The sequence below is a fragment of the Stegostoma tigrinum genome, chromosome 17 (genome assembly GCF_030684315.1).
Source record: "Stegostoma tigrinum isolate sSteTig4 chromosome 17, sSteTig4.hap1, whole genome shotgun sequence".
Lineage (NCBI taxonomy): Eukaryota > Metazoa > Chordata > Chondrichthyes > Orectolobiformes > Stegostomatidae > Stegostoma > Stegostoma tigrinum.
The window spans coordinates 35,890,886-35,908,306 of record NC_081370.1 but is presented as its reverse complement, the minus strand read 5'-3'; the positions used below and the strand labels follow the sequence as shown (position 1 = coordinate 35,908,306).

Genomic DNA, 17,421 nt, shown 5'->3' with positions numbered 1-17,421 from the left:
TTCCCAGAGTTCTGTCAATGTAACTACTTGTTTAAGACACTGCTGAGCTCCCACTAATGCTCAGATTCCGGGGCAATTTTAAGAAAAACATAGATTTCTATACGGTTCTTCACAAACTTTATAACAGCACTTTATAACTATTGAGAGAGTTTTTGTTTTGAAATATCATTTTTGTAATGTAGGAAGCCAGCAGTTATAACTACATTGTGATAGTAAACAGGTATAGTGACTTTTTTCAGTGATATTTGTTGAAGGATAATGTCCATGGGGGTGGAAATATCTTTGACTATTCTTCAAAATTGTGTCATAGAATCTTTTATCATGACTTATTTAAAACCTGGCACCTACAGCACTTCTTCAATGTTGAAAGTGTCAGTCTAAATTGGGCTGAAGTCATTGAAATTGAATTTGACATCTCAATCCAAACCTGTTACATCGACATCTTGGTACCAACTACTTGGTCGCAGGATATACAGTATGTACTGAAGTGTAAAAGGATACTTTGTATCCTAGAGATAATAGGAACTGCAGATGCTGGAGAATCTGAGATAACAAGGCGTAAAGTTGGATGAACACAGCAGGCCAAGCAGCATCAGAGGAGCAGGAAGGCAGACGTTTCAGGCCGAGACCCGTATCCTAGACAGCTTGACATTTACAATGACCAGTTTAAGTGATCTCCTTCAATATATCTCACCTAACGTGAGATGGACCAATATTTGAGATCTATTTTGACTTAAAATATAAGTTTATAACAGGTCAGGCATTGAAATGACTATTAGTATTGATTGGTACCACATTGCCAGCACATGAAACTGTGGCCTGTTGCTGTTACTTTTCCTGTAAGTTTTAATATTCCACAAGCTGCATTTCACATTGCAGAATCCCCTGCTTTTATCATTCTGGTTGACCTTCCCCTGGTATGGCCTTCTTCCTTAAGATCATGGGATGCAGACTTGAAAGGAAAGTTTGAACAAGTTGTAGTTCAGCCTTTCCCTGTCACCAACCACGTAAAGTACTCATGGGTCCTATTTTCATAATGGAATCCGCGGCTTGTTTTCTCTGCTGTAAGAGTCTTCTTAAAAACCTATCCTGATATCTTCATCCTCGTCTCCAATAACAAATGCAAGTTGGTTTCATGGGGAGGTGATGGCCTTGTGGTTTTATCGCTGGACTGTGGTGGAATTTGAATTCACTGAAATATTTGAAATTAATAATCTAATGATGACCGTGAATCCATTGTTGATTTTCGGAAAAATCATCTGGATCACTAATGTACTTTAGGGAGGGAAACTGCCATCCTTACCTGGTCTGGCCTAAATATGATTCCAGACCCACAGCAATGTGGTTGACTCTGAACTGCCCTCTGGGCATTTAGGGATGGACAATAAATGCTGCCAAGCCAGCAACACACTCATCCTGTTAATGAATAAGGGGGGAAATAAAGTAACTCTTGGATCTCTTCCTCACTAAGATTGAGAACGCTTCACCAACAGTCTATGTTGCCTATATTTCTTATATTTCCTACCGAGTCAAACTTCCTCAAAGTTGTCCACCTACCCTCATGCCTAACTAATTTCCTTCTCTAGTTTCTTGTTTTCTGCTCAAGCCATCTGAGTTTATCATGCCAGTAAGATCCACCTCATGGTCTCTCAATCCCATTCCTGTGAAACTACTGACCACCCAGTCTCCCTTCCTGATCCACATATTGGCTGATATTATTAATGTTTTCTCTCTCTTTAGGTTCTGTCCTTTTCTTCAAATCTGCCAGCGTCACCGCTCTCCTCAAAAATCAGGCTTTGACCTCTTAAGCTTTGCAAACTACAACCTCATTAACAAAATCTCCATCCTCTCCAGAGTCTTTGGATTGTATCCCACTCTCCTAAATTGGTGCCCCAACTTTCCCAGAGCTCCCATGTTTAAATCCCTGCTGTTAGATTTCTAGTTTTAAAGTGGTTCTTAGGATGTCATTTGTGACTTTGCTATGTAACTGTGCCAGAGACAAACTAGCCCTTACCTTCGTGATCTGCTTGCAATCTTTGACACAGTTGACCTCACTGTTCTCCTCTGGTGATTCTTCCTTGCCATCCAGCTGGGTCACACTGTTCTGACCTGATTCCATTGTTGATTATCTATTTTTTAATACATAGAATCCCAACAGTGTGGAAACAGGCCTTTCAGCCCCACAAGTCGACACTGATCCTCCGAGCATCCCTCCCAGAACTATTCCCCCATAACTCACCTAATCTACATATCCCTCAACACTACAGGAAATTTTCCATGGCCAGTCCACCTAGCCTGCGCATCTTTAGGACTGTGGGAGGAAACCAGAACACCTGGAGGAAACCCACACAGACACGGGGAAAACGTGCTGACTCCACACAGACAGTCATCTGAGGGTGGGATCAAACCTGAGTCCCTGGCGTAGTGAGGCAGCAGTGCTAACCACTGTCACCGTGCAGCCCTAATTGTAGCCAGAGAATTGCCATCAATGGCTTAAGTTCCTATTTCTACGAAATTACCTCTGGTGTCCACCAAGAACCTATTTTTGGATCTCGTCTACGTCCTGACCTTCAGAGACTTCATCCATAAACACAGTCCCAGTTTACGGGTGTATACTGAGACTCTGTACTACATTGCCTTCAACTTTCTCAACATCTCCAGTGTGTCTCTAAACTGCTTATCCAGTACTTGATAAACATAAATTTCTTCCAATTAAATATTGATAAAACTAAAGGAACAAAAGCCATTGTCTCCGATACTGCCACAAACTCCACTTCCATTTTACTGATTCTGTTCCCTTTCCCTTGGAACAATGTGAGACTGAACCACATTGTTCATGATCTGTGTCATGCTTGACCTTAATGGCTTTAAACCACCTATCTGTCATTAAGACTCCTACTTTAACCCCGATAATATTGCCAAATACTGCCCTTGCCTCATCCGTTCTATTGCAGCAGCCCTCCTCTATGTCTTTGCTACCTCCAGACATGACTGTTCTAACATAACCCTGGTGGTCTTCCATGTTGCCTATATTTCAGGCTGTCTGCCTATGACTTGACTAGCACCAAACGCCAATGATCCATTTTCTATACTCACTAGTTCCCAATTAAACAAAGCCTCAATGTAAAAAATTCTCTTGATTTCAAGTGCCACACTAGCGTGGCCATTCCCCGTGTCTGTACTTTTCTTCCAAGTTCGCAGCTTGGTAAATCCTCTATTTCTATCCTCTTGAGTATCTCTGATTTTTAATCGTTCCACCATTGGTGGCATTGCATTCAAACACATGGCTCCTAAGCATTGGAATTCATGTCCTAAATGTATCCGCCTCTCTATCTCATTTGCTTTCTTTAAGACACCCCTTCAAATCTACCTCTTACCCAAATCTTTAATCATCTCTGCTAATATTTCATTGTTTGGCTTGGTGTCATTTAGTTTAGAATGGCTCTATGAAGTATCTAGAAATGTTATTTTCTTCAGGATGCTATATAAATACAAGTAGGTTATACTTTTTTTTAATCCTTGCAGCGAGCCCTGACCAAAACAGAGGACCTACAGCAAGTGAAAGTTCTGGAGATGTGTGTGGACACACAGGATAACACTCTTGGAAATTTCGGTAGGAATTCTGTTTATTGGAGCAAAATATTTCATCATAGCTCTTTTATTCTAAAGGTCTTCTTGCTTAATATCTTGTTTTTGTTATATATTAACGTGTGAGTTACTGTTGCTTAGAGATAAATACATCCTTCACATTTCTAAAATTCGTAACGAATTTACTGGTTCATGTAACTGTTTAAATCTGCATCCACTTCTTTACGAAATTAATTCCTTTATTAAATCTAAGTGAGGACTGCAGTGACATGGTGAACTGAATAAAACCGTTTTACACCCAATTCTCTCAAAATATCCTCTATTGTTTGTTACCTTAAGATTTATCTATTCCAAAGTCCTCCTGGTCAACTTCCCATCTTCTACCCTTTTGTAAACTTGAGCAGCAAGCTCTGGATGAGCTCATCTTCTCTTGTGACAACTGTTCACACTTCACTCCTCTACTCACTTACCTATAATAACTTCCATTCCAGCATTGCCTTAAATTTTAAGTTCTCACTGTAGTGTTTATCACTCTCTATCTTTGTAACCACCCACAACTGAAAACCCCTCCATAAGCCTCTAATTTTGGCTTCTTATTCATTTCTGATTTGTGCCTCCTTTATGATTGGCGGCAATTCCTTCTGTTGTTTAGGTTGTAATTGTTTCCCTGGATATGACTTCCTTTCTCTTCCTTTAACAAAACTCTTAAAGCCCAACTATTTGACCAGCACTTAGTCTCCACTGGAATGTAGACTTGAATAAATTCAGACCAGAATGAAAGCTCTCATTCTCTTTGTAAGTAGGGTATCACCTTTCAGAATTGAGGGAAGTGAGGTCATTGGAGCTTTGGGGGCAGAGCTTCCACTGTCAGAATGCTGAGTAACAGTATAGTCTGAATCCTTGGTGTTGACCTGCATTAATGTTTCAGCTGTACCCCAGACCGTATTCTGTTTTGCCTGTTTCCCAGGCTTCCTATTTTACTTCCTGTCTCTTCAGCTCTTCTCACATTCTGTATCATGTATCTGTTTCTGATTTTTTGACTACTTCCCTTGTGACTTATCTCCTGCCTCTATCATTCCTGGCATTTGACAATTTCCTACTCATTGTTAAGGCACTGTATATGATGTTCATGTTCCTTTCCTCTGTTTGTCTGGTTATTATGTGCATTTTATCCCTACCCAATTCCTTGTGTTTTTTTTCCTTCGGCTGTCTATCTGAAATATTACGTTGTTCCAAAGAGGAATCCATACCCAAGCCAACAACTGGCTTATGCTTGACCTGTTTTTTGTTTTTTACTTCATATTTTACCTGTTTCTTATTCATATCCATCCTGTTTGGTTTATAATTCAAATGTTGTCATTTTTATGGTTTTTCTTTGTATTTAAGCAAAACCACTATACATAAAACACTATAGTTCCAGCATTGTCTGCTGTGTGCCAGACATGCTTTATAGTTCATAGATGGTTATCCAGCCGTTGTATGTTGTAGCTGTGAAAACTAGATATCCATTTCCACTCTTCCACCAGAGAACCATTTTCACAGGGTCAGATAATCGGTGTCATTGTGTTGTGGTTCCTTCAGACACCCCTTCGCTGCACAAAGTTAGTCCCAAATTTTAAAATTCTTATTTAATATGAAACTCAAAACAACTGAGACTAGTTTAAGTCCCTATGGGTTTCTCCTTCATTCTGTTTCAAAGCAAAGATGAGATTTGTTATTTTTACAATCTAAAATTATACTGAATTTCGCCTGGTTAAAGAAGTACATATTCCTTTATTTTTCCTAGGTGTAGTTCCGTCTTTTTTTTTTGGTGTGAATTTTCTTTCCTCCAGTGTATTGGACCTCCATCCTGCATGTTGTAGCATACTAACATGGCTACAATTTAGCACAGCAGTAAATTCAAAACCTGAAAATTGCTGCTACAAGAAGGCAGGAGGTTAGTGCTTTGCTTTTATGTTTTGCAGTGAGAAGAAAAGTTCACAGTCGAGCCACATTGAAGTGCTCTTGTTCAGTGATAGAACAACAGTAACCAGGGCCAAGTAAAAGCCTCTTATTTTGAAAATTGAAAAGAAATTTAAAGGTGGGAATGAATTAAAAACCAGAATCATAGTTCATCAATCAGCATGGATGCTGCATAATTCAGCCTTTCTTTTCCATCACTTGCTTTCCTTTTCCATCATGACCAAACGGAAAACATGTTTAGAGTTGTATTGTGTTCAGGAATTCATGGATCAAGCTGCAAATGTAATGGAGGTGAAGAAGCCTGCTTATTGCAAATAGTATTGATATTACGGTACATATAGTTACCACATTTTTCTGTTCATTGGCAGATAAAAAGCAATATCTATATCAAAAAGAGAAAATTACAGTACCATACAAAGCTGAAAAAGCAACACTGCCATAGTTGCAAAACTTAATGTCAAAAAAATTTCTTACAATATTCCAACAGTAAGGCAGTGCTCTGAGAACCTTATTGAAATTAAGACTGAAATTAGGTGTAAAATAGTTGAGCATGTAAGGAAACTGGGTACATTAAGCAAGTAAAGTAAACTAATTTCAATGATAATAGGAACTGCAGCTGCTGGAGAATCCGAGATAAGAAAGTGTAGAGCTGGATGAATGCAGCAGGCCAAGCAGCATCTGAGGAGCAGAAAAGCTGACGTTTCGGGCCTGGACCCTTTCTGTTGGAGGGTCTAGGCCCGAAACATCAGCTTTTCTGCTCCTAAGATGCTGCTTGACATTTGCTGTGTTCATCCAGGTCTACGCTCTGTTAAAACAATTTCAGTTTGTTTTTCCAAATAAAATTACTTTGCCATCTCTGAACTGAAGCAAAGATTTTAGTTCTGATTCTGTACTGTCAGTAGTACAGTTTTTAAAATATATTTTTTGGGTTTATTTGTGTCGTCTGTGTGAAGATTTATCTCTGGGGCTTTCGCTTTGTTTGGAATAAGTATGTTTTATCCTTTTGTTTGAACTCTACATTTCACTCAGTAGTGTAGTGACAACACCATATGAAAACTTGCCATGAACTGCATAGTTTAGCAGACTGAGCTGTGAGATCAGCATTAATAAGGAAATTGATACCAAAGGCTTTCTGAATACATTGTTTGTTGTTGAAATTATATGCAGGCTCTATATGTAAAGCTGACTGATTTAATGGACTTTAAGAGAAGACCTTCGAAACAGCTCAGTTTAGTAGCTGCCGATCAAGCCATGTTGATGTTCAAAGAATGCCATGGATTTCACCATTTTAAACTTGATTTATTTTTATTTTTCTCATTATAAATTACGACAAAATCTTTGTCTACTGCAGGTACTCATTTACCCAGTTTGGTTCAACTGAAGCTGAATAGCAGTTTTATTGCATCGGTAAGGTAAGTTATCAACTTTGCCATGAAGCAATGAAAATTCAAGCTGCTCCTTGTTGTGCCTCTGAATGTACCATAACTAGTAGTAGACCTTGTTCATGCTGATATCCATAATTAGCATATTTTCTCTGTCCTACTTGTTGACCTTCAATTTGTTTGACTTGCACTATAAAGCATTCTTATTTACCAGAGAACTGAATGCATGTTTTTCACCTTTGATTTTCATATTTTGTGTTCTTGTCATTTCCTATGCAGATTTACAAAAACTCAAGCTGGCATCAGAGTAAAAGGCTACTGGGTCAAGTTTTAATCATACCCTCCCACAATCCAAGCTTTACAATCTTTCCAATAGATCGTCCAGCTGTTTCTTAAATGAATCCAGTATCCATGCCTCAGCCCTGACAACCAATCCAGTTGTTCAACAGCCTTTGAAAATAAATATTTCTGGCATCTGTTCATCTCTTGTATCACTTACTTTCCCATTTAAAGGTGCATCAAAGCTTAGATTGTTAAAAGGCTTTTGAAAATCTACATACTGTGTATATCCAACAGCTTTCCTTCGATGCATCAATTTGAAATTTGGCTGCCTCAAACAAGTCTGAGGTTAACTGGAAAAAAAATCATCTTTTTCTGAAACCTATAGGTTATTATCATCCAAATATTCTTTGCAATTTGTTTCTGATTATGGATTTTTTTCTAATGTTGGCTTAATGGATCTCTGGTTACCGTATTTGTCCTGCTAATTTACTTGTATCTATTCTCTCTCTTGGATACTGTTTATGCCAGGTGCCAATCTTGAATTCGAGAACGACATTTCCCTGTTGGAAAATATCTGCTGGAACTTTTCCAGTGTTCTTGGACTCTGACAAAATAGCCATAAGAACATCTGCTTCTTTGTTTTAAGTATACAAGAGTGTGGTTCTTTTCTTTACAAGCCTCTTAACCTGTTTAGAATTTTCAAATAAACCTGTTGGACTATAACCCATGTGATTTCTGACCACGTTCACCCCAGTCCAACGCTGGTACCTCCACATCATATTTAGAATGTTGACTAGGATGTTCTTCAACTAGTGCCACACAATCTTTTCTGCTCACTTGAGCAAGTGGGTAGGGTTGCCTTCAACATCTCATTTGAAAGCACCTTCAAAAATGTAGCACTCCCTTGGAACTAGAAGCATGTCAACTGTGTACTGTTCTCTCATTTTCAACAGTATACAATGTTCTCCCTGACAGCTACCTTACTGTTTGAATAGTGAAAGACTGGTTTAGACATTAAGTTTTGCATCTGTGGTTGTGCTTTTCAGCTTCATACAAGTATTTTCTTGTTTTTGGTATAGATATTGTTGTTTTAACTGCCAATGAATGGAGGAATGTGGTGAATGAGAAATATACAAACATTCCCAGATCTTATCTCCAGGCCTTACCTCATAACCCTGCTCTTGCTTCTAGATGAAAACAGATTTTTCTTTATCCTTCTCACTTGTCCTTAATTTGTACTACCGCTGATTAATTACTGGAAAACATGCTTCACTGATGAGGGAGACACCCACAGGACTTTTTCTCCTACTTCCTTTCTTGTCCCTCCGCCCCAGACTAGTCAAAAAAACAATCCTAGGACAGATATACAAACCTCCAAGCTGTACGGTCTAAGCCCGAAACGTCAGTTTTTGTCCTCCTAAGATGTTGCTTGGCCTGCCATGTTCATCCAACTCCACACTTTGTTGTCAAGAAGCAATGCTGATCAGTATTTCAACAAACTGGAGCCAAAGAAGTTATTATATCCAATGACCAATTTTAATTTGCAAGGAATGAAGAAAGAAAGTAACTTGCATTGGTTCAGTCAATTCATTCAATATAATCTGATTTGATCACTTTGTGCACTGTTTCAAGTCTGTTTTGTTAGTTTGTAATAGTTCTGTGTAATATCTCAAACACTTTGCTTGACATGTGGTCTAGACTGGTGCCTCTCTGAGGGCTAGTTACTTGGACCATACTGTCTTGCTGGCAGAAAACATCCACTTACTGCATTCATAATTTGTCCTACAAGGAACGAATTCTTAAGTTTGAAATTCTATCTTGACCTAACTGTTGGGTTTTTATTTTATTGTTTTTATATATGTTGAAATGCATTGGGGCATGACCTAGCAATATAAAATGTAGAAGAATAAAAAGACTCCACTGTGAACCAGGTTGAGTGAATAAATTCCCTTTTATTTTTGGAAACAGCATGAACTATCATCAAAGTGCTACTGCGCAGCTGTAAGGCTGGAATAATTGGACTGTGAGGTTCTTTGACCCCCTCCTGTGGATAATGCTCCATGCTACTGGTTCAGTTCAAGAAAGAAAGGTCCTATCTATCAGATTTTTTTTCCATTCTGTTTGAATTCCCTTCATGCATACAACCCTTCTTCTGTCCACAATGCCCTCACCCAACCCTTCACACCATCACCACTGAAAGAAAGGTGCTGGAAATGGTCTTGTTTTTAGATTGCACATTTGATTACTCCAGTTTGAAATGTGGCTCAACAACTGACTAAACCCAATGAGGAGGTGTTGATGATGAAGTGTTGAAGTCATTAGACTAACAATCCAGAACACCAAGCCAATGTCTGAGGGCATACGTTTGAATCCCATCAAGGCTGATGTTAAAATTTGAATTCAGCAAAAATCTGGAATAAAGACCTGACTTAATGGTGACCATTGTTTTAAAAACCCGTCAGGCTTACTAATGTCCTTTTAAGGAAGGAATCTGCCATCCTTACATGGTGTGGCCTAGGCTCCAACCTACAGAAAATACAGTTGACGCTGAACTACTCTCTGGGCAATGAGGGATGGGCAGCAATTGCAAGTTTATCCAGTGATGTTTGTATCCTGTGTTCAAATATAAAATAATCCAGTTGAAATGAAATTTTGTTTGAGTGAAAGATGGGTCTTGCAGCATTCTGGTTATGAGTCTATCAGACTCAAATGTGTATAACCAAATGCCTGTTTCAGCAATAGGGATTCCTGTGTTTTTAAAGTGGTTTGAAATATTTACCTTTTTTGCCTTTTAAGAGCTAATGTTTTTGCATGCTGTGAGTGTACTAACTCTATGCCAGATTCTGCAGGTTTTGTTTTACCTTGTATAGAATAAGTATTATGTTTTACTGCCTTTTTTCAACATTTTTTGCTATCCCAGAAGTTTAGCCCTTTGAGCAAATTATCATTTATAATTGATGGCAATTGGCAGGTTCCTACAGATTGCAATTGCCTTTTATATGGCTTTGTTGTAGGAGACCTTTGCATAAGTACAAGATGTGTAATTTTTGAAGCAATTTGTTTTAGGTTTAACAGTTTTCTTTTCAAGACTTTACTTCCATGGATGTTGACAATCCAAGTAGGGCCAGTGTCTCCCAGCTTTATAATTATTGAAATATTTCATATTTTCCTAAGTGACTCTGATATTAGTATCTAATTTATTATGATTCAACAAAACATAACCTGATCAAGATTTTACTTGATCCACTGTTTAGGAATCAAAGTTCCAAACAGGTTCATTCTAGTTTTTTTTAGTTTCAACCCTAATTACACCATTTAAAATGGATATTTAAATATAAATATATAATTTGTGAATTATAATCTCACTATTTCTATCATTCTAAATTCCAATGTAAGTCATGCTGTGTTGCTTGTTCATGTTTAAATATATTATCATGATATAACTGGGAAGAATATGCCAGTAATCATGCCGTTCCCTTCCACATGCTACCACAAAATGTATAAATGTATAAAATCGCTGTGAGACCACCAAAATTAAAAGTTTGCCTGGCAGATAGTAATCCACACCAGGTTTCTTTATTTTTACAGAAACTAACTTTGTCTTTTTGTTAAAGTTAAGTGTGTTGCAAAAACAGGGGGAAGAAAAGGTTGCTAATCTGCTATTATGCAATTCAAACTATACCCCTTCAGAAACCCAAAATACACCTTTTCTCTCAATCACGATCAAGGCAAAGTGTAACACATATAGTATTGGTGGAAGAAGAACATAGATAAAGTAAACAAAATTACATTTTTTTTGAGCTTTGTAATGCAGTGTTTGATTTTTCAGATTACAAAACTGTCCTGGTATTTCTAAGTGCAGCTGTCTGACACCTCTAACCAACAATAAAAAAAATCAGACATGCTTGTCCTGAATGTACATTTTTGGGCTAAAGTGGCAATTCAGTTGAGATGCACATCATACACTGTAATAGTAACTATATTTCAAAAGTGCTTCATTGTCTTTAAAGTATTTGGGCAGTCCTGAGAATTGGAAAGATGTGTTATAAATGGATGTGCTTTTAACTCCTGCCTTTGAACTGGGCAAAGAAGAGAAAATTCTTTTCGATTCTGTTCTGGCCTGATATGCGCGAGGAGAATGGTTTCTTCCCACTTTAAATCATCAGGCTGATGCCAACAAATTTTGCTTAAGTACAGAAGCAGGTGTATTCTGTATACAATGTGGGGAATAGGATAGCATTGAATTGCCACCTTCACCAGAGTTGTCAAACAGGCTGGAATACATAGCTGAATGGAACACTACATTCCCCCTTGCAAATGTCAGTTGTATTTCCAATCAAACACTCCAACAACAAATCTGAGATGATGTGATACAGTTATACTGTTCATATCCTGAGTACCTCTGGAAACAGCGCAGCACTGTCTGTGAAAATTAGCAAATATCTGGCAGTAATCATCAATGAGATGGTGACATCAGCTGTCTCAAGAGATCCTCCACAATGTGTGTGGAACTGCACCTGCTTCCCAGGTGCCACCTAACTCAGAGTGAACATAATATCAATGTATGAGAATGACTGACAGGTAAAGATTGACAAGGCCATCAAATATGTCCTAAATTCAGTGAAACATAGAGCAGTGGAACAAGGCAATTCACTTAGATGCTTGGGCAGTGGACAATGGGAAAATAGCAAACAGAGATGTAACTCATCCCAATACTCTAATGATTTGTGGTTTGTAGATTGATAGATGAATTGGGTATTAATAATGCAGTACATTAATCTTGATGTTGTTTTCCGAGCAAATTCTGACACTTTACTCCGTGGTAATCAATGCAATTTAAGATTCCACAGTGGATTTCTAGCGTTATGTAGTATAAAATCGTAAGAAATAAAATAATTCTGCACTTAAGATAGTGGCTGCATTCCAGAAAATCATGACCACTTTAAGTGATACAGTGGTTTACTGTTTTGCTGTTTCCTTCTGGAATTCCTGTTCATGATCCAGATTGAGCCTGAAGCTGGAATGCCAAAATTATGGAAGCAGTAATTCTGGTGATTCAGAAGTTCTGCAACCTTTACAAACCATGTCCTATTCTCCTGTTATCCTCTCCTGAACTCTTGCTCACAGTAAGGACTTTAAGATCAGAGTGGCAATGCAGGGCCAGCTTTGAAACTCAGCTCTGAGGTAGGGAAGGCGAAGTGGCCACAATCCAGAGGTCAGACATGGGGAAGAAGCCGGAACCCAGAGGTCTGGAGTAGGCCATGTGCCATTGGATCACTTAAACACTTAACAGGAATCCCACTAGGTTCAGTCAGGCCTCATTAACTTGCTGATTGTTTCATTTTAATGATGTTAAACAGGGTTTTTTAAAATGAGAACTTAAGGATTGAGGCCTTAACTCCACTTTCTTGCCTGCCAAATCTTCAGTTCCCTTCTAGATCAAAAATCAGTCACTCAGCCTTCACTTTATTCACTATCCTAGGCTTCACTGCTTTTTCTTTTAAATGCAAAAAGTAATATCCTACTGTAAATAAGAAATACTTACTATTAATACATTCTGGGAGAAAGATGGCTTCATCAAGGATCCCTAAAATGTGGAAACAGACCATTTGGCCCAACAAGTCCACACCAACTCTCTGAAGAGAACCCCACCCGGACTCACTGCCCTACCCTATTCCTGCATTTCCGATGACTAATCTACACTTGCCTGAACATTATGGGGAATTTAGCATGGATAATCCACCTAACCCGTATCTTGCAAGGAGGAAACCCAGATGCAAATGAGCAAATTCTACATGGACAGCTTCCCAAGACGGGAATCGAACCCACGTTCCTAGCGTTGTAAAGTAGTAGTGCTAGCCATCGTGCCACCTTCATATATTTATGGTCTATTCTGAGCAGCTTTCAGAATATACAGTTGAGCTGTTGTTTGTAGTGATGTCATTTCGGCTTAGGATCATTTACTGCCTTGGACGCAGCTTTGAGCAGAATATTTTCTGCGTGCAAACAATGCTTGATATTGATAATGGAAACTGTTTCTTCTCTCAGAATTGGCATCTGTCATATAACATGAAAAATAATAGATCTTAAATTAGACAGCTTTCTTCCACAAACATTCAAAATGAGTTGCTTGGATACCTTAATAATTTTGCACATTGTGAGAGGAAGGAATTAATTTTTTTGTATGTGTGAAATGCAAATCAGCCTGTAGTTCTGGAAAACTCATTATTTTAAAGTTATTAGTGGTCTTCTTTAGGAAGCAGGTCACTGCATGCAATCAATTTATATCTTGCTTTTTTGCTTTCCGAAATTGTGTCAGGATAACAGTATAGTATGAAGCATCAGTTTTCAATTTTTGAAAGGACCAGCACTGACTTAAAATGGCTGAGGGATCATCTGACCATAGATTGAGGCAAGTTCGGGGACCAATGTGAAATAGATTAAGATAATGAAATGTGAGGCTGGATGAACACAGCAGGCCCAGCAGCATCTCGGGAGCACAAAAGCTGACGTTTCGGGCCAAGACCCTTCATCAGAGAGGGGGATGGGGTGAGGGTTCTGGAATAAATAGGAAGAGAGGGGGAGACAGACTGAAGATGGAGAGAAAAGAAGACAGGTGGAGAGGAGAGTATAGGTAGGGAGGGGATAGGTCAGTCTAGGGAAGACGGACAGGTCAAGGAGGTGGGATGAGGTTAGTAGGTAGGAGATGGAGGTGCGGCTTGGGGTGGGAGGAAGGGATGGGTGAGAGGAAGAACAGGTTAGGGAGGCAGAGACAGGTTGGACTGGTTTTGGGATGCGGTGGGGGATGGGGAGATTTTGAAGCTGGTGAAGTCCACATTGATACCATTAGGCTGCAGGGTTCCCAAGCGGAATATGAGTTGCTGTTCCTGCAACCTTCAGGTGGCATCATTGTGGCACTGCAGGAGGCCCATGATGGACATGTCATCTAAAGAATGGGTGGGGGAGTGGAAATGGTTTGCGACTGGGAGGTGCAGTTGTTTATTGCGAACCGAGCGGAGGTGTTCTGCAAAGCGGTCCCCAAGCCTCCGCTTGGTTTCCCCAATGTAGAGGAAGCCACACCGGATACAATGGATGCAGTATACCACATTGGCAGATGTGCAGGTGAACCTCTGCTTAATGTGGAAAGTCATTCTTGGGGCCTGGGATAGGGGTGAGGGAGGAGGTGTGGGGGCAAGTGTAGCATTTCTGCGGTTGCAGGGGAAGGTGCCGGGTGTGGTGGGGTTGGAGGGCAGTGTGGAGCGAACAAGGGAGTCACGGAGAGAGTGGTCTCTCCGGAAAGCAGACAGGGGTGGGGATGGAAAAATGTCTTGGGTGGTGGGGTCGGATTGTAGATGGCGGAAGTGTCGGAGGATGATGCGTTGTATCCGGACATTGGTGGAGTGGTGTGTGAGAACGAGGGGTTCCTCTTTGGGTGGTTGTGGCAGGGGCGGGGTGTGAGGTATGTGTTGCGGGAAATGCAGGAGACGCGGTCAAGGGCGTTCTCGACCACTGTGGGGGGAAAAGTTGCGGTCCTTGAAGAACTTGGACATCTGGGATGTGTGGGAGTGGAATGCCTCATCGTAGGAGCAGATGCGGCGGAGGCGGAGGAATTGGGAATAGGGGATGGAATTATTGCAGGAGGGTGGGTGGGAGGAAGTGTATTCTAGGTAGCTGTGGGAGTCAGTGGGCTTGAAATGGACATCAGTTACAAGCTGGTTGCCTGAGATGGAGACTGAGAGGTCCAGAAAGGTGAGGGATGTGCTGGAGATGGCCCAGGTGAACTGAAGGTTAGGGTGGAAGATGTTGGTGAAGTGGATGAACTGTTCGAGCTCCTCTGGGGAGCAAGAGGCGGCGCCGATACAGTCATCAATGTAACGGAGGAAGAGGTGGGGTTTGGGGCCTGTGTAGGTGCAGAAGAGGGACTGTTCCACGTAACCTACAAACAGTTTCCACCCCCTTAGTCTGTAGGAAGTGGGAGGAATCGAAAGAGAAGTTGTTGAGGGTGAGGACGAGTTTGGCTAGGCGGATGAGAGTGTCGGTGGAGGGGGACTGGTCGGGCCTGCGGGACAGGAAGAAGCGGAGGGCCTTGAGGCCATCTCCATGCGGAATACAGGTGTATAGGGACTGGACATCCATGGTGAAAATGAGGTGTTGGGGGCCAGGGAATTGGAAGTCCTGGAGGAGGTGGAGATTAATAGGTCTTTATAGCACTGAGGGTGACCGTGCATGCCTGTGCTGCTCAATAAAGATTTGATGACACTCATCCCATTTTCAGGCTTTTGGCCTGAGCCTGGAGACTGTGGCAACACAAAATTTAAATAGTATTTAAATTTTATGACAGTTTCCGACTCAACTACCCTTTTAAGGCTCCCAGCGTCCTCTGAGTGGAAAAGATTTCTCTTCAAGTCGCCTCTTAGCTTTCTATCTCCTACCTTAAACTTCTGCCTGCTGGCTATTCATCCCCCTAACTAGGGGAAGACTGATCTATTAATTGGCACAGTGGTTCAGTGGTTAGCATGGCTGCCTCCCAGCACCAAGGACCTGGGTTCCATTCCACCTTCAAGCAATTGTCTGTGTGGAGTTTCCACATTCTTCCTGTATCTGCATGTGTTTCCTCTGGTTTCCTGCCACAGTCAAGAAATGTGCAGGTTAGTGGAATGGCCATGCCAGATTGCCCACAGTGCCCAGGGCTGTACAGGCCAGGTGGACTAGCCATGGGAATTGCGGTGTTAGAGGGACAGGGTAGGGGAATGGGTTTGGGTACGGTCCTCTTTGGTGTGGGTTGAATGGTCTGCTTCCACTCTGTAAGGCTTCTATAACCCACAACTCTACTTTCTTGTCATTTTCACATAAGCCTTGATTCCCTTGCTTGTCAAAAATATGTCCATGTCAGCTTTGATCCCTACATTTAAGTCCAAATCATTAAGGTGCACCACAAACAGCAAGGGCCCAAACACCAATTCTTCGAAACAGACTTACTTTCACAGAAAGTTCGCTCTTCCATTATATTCTGCTTTCTACCCCTCAGCCAAGTTTAGATCTAAAGTGCCACTTTGCCTTGGATTCCATGGAGGGTTTCTTGATCAGTTTACCATGAGGGATTTCTCAAAAGTATGGCTAAAGTCCATATGGTCCATATCAAATGCATTACCATCATTCACACTCCTCATTACTTCCTCATATGTTTGATCAAATTTGTCAGACCGTACTTTCCTTTAACAAACCCATGCTGACTACCCATGTCTCGTCAAATGCAATAATATCTCTTCTCTCAGAATTGTTTCTAATAAAACCCGCTGACTGACTGGACTGGATCATAATTTACTGCTCTATCCATTCCTCCCTTTTATTATAATGGGATAATGGCATCAGTCCCCTGACACCTCACTTGTGGTCAGAGAAATTTTGGAAATTACTGCCGGTATACCTGATATCTCTTCCTTTGCCTCCCTCGACAGCCTGGGATACAACATTTCTAAGCTCCCAGATTTATTCACTTTTAAGGCTGCTAAACCCAGTACTACACCCTCTCTCTATTTATTTTTCCTAACATTTCACAGTCCTCCATTCTGATATCTATCTGCACCATCATTTTCAATTGAAAAGAGCAACGCAAAGTATTTTTAGAAGACTAAGCCCACGTATTCTGTATCAACACATACATTACCTCTGTCGTCCCAAATAAGCTCTCGTCATTCTGTTGCTCTTTATATATTCGGGTTTTCCTTGATTCTACCCTCCAATACATTCTCATGTACTCTGCTTTCGTAATTTCCTTTTTGAGATCCCACCACACTTTTTGTACTCGTGTAAGGACTCTGCCATATTGAATGCTTGATATCTGCAATAAACATCTATTATTTTTAAAACCCTACCCTTTACTTTCTTTGACATCCAAGGTTTTCTGGCCTCGATCATACCCTTTGTCTTTACCAGAAAATAGTTACTTTATGTTTTTGCTATTCCTCGATTGTCTTCCACTGCTTTATCTGCGAGTAGCTTCTCCTCGGCCATTGTGCTGAATAGTATCTTAATACAATTAACATTTCTCTGGTTTAGAATTTTTATTCTAGCCCATCCTAACTTTTTTTTCCACAATAATTCTAAACGTAAGTGAGTTATGGTCATTATCTGCAAAATGCTCTTCTACTAAATGCCTTGCACCTGTCTGGGCTCATCTCCAAATGTTAAGTCCAGAACTTTTCCC

General features: G+C 40.4%; 1 protein-coding gene across 3 annotated transcripts in view; it reads left to right on the top strand.

Annotated features, from left to right (window-relative positions):
• The window catches only part of lrrc56 (leucine rich repeat containing 56), a 128,262-nt gene that overhangs the window by 24,719 nt on the left and 86,122 nt on the right, over positions 1-17,421 (top strand). For all 3 annotated transcript variants that reach the window (XM_048545323.2, XM_048545325.2, XM_048545324.2), the window contains 2 exons: positions 3,526-3,613; positions 6,902-6,962. In XM_048545323.2, coding sequence (XP_048401280.2) covers positions 3,526-3,613; positions 6,902-6,962 — 149 coding nt within the window. The remainder of the gene's footprint in view (positions 1-3,525; positions 3,614-6,901; positions 6,963-17,421) is intronic.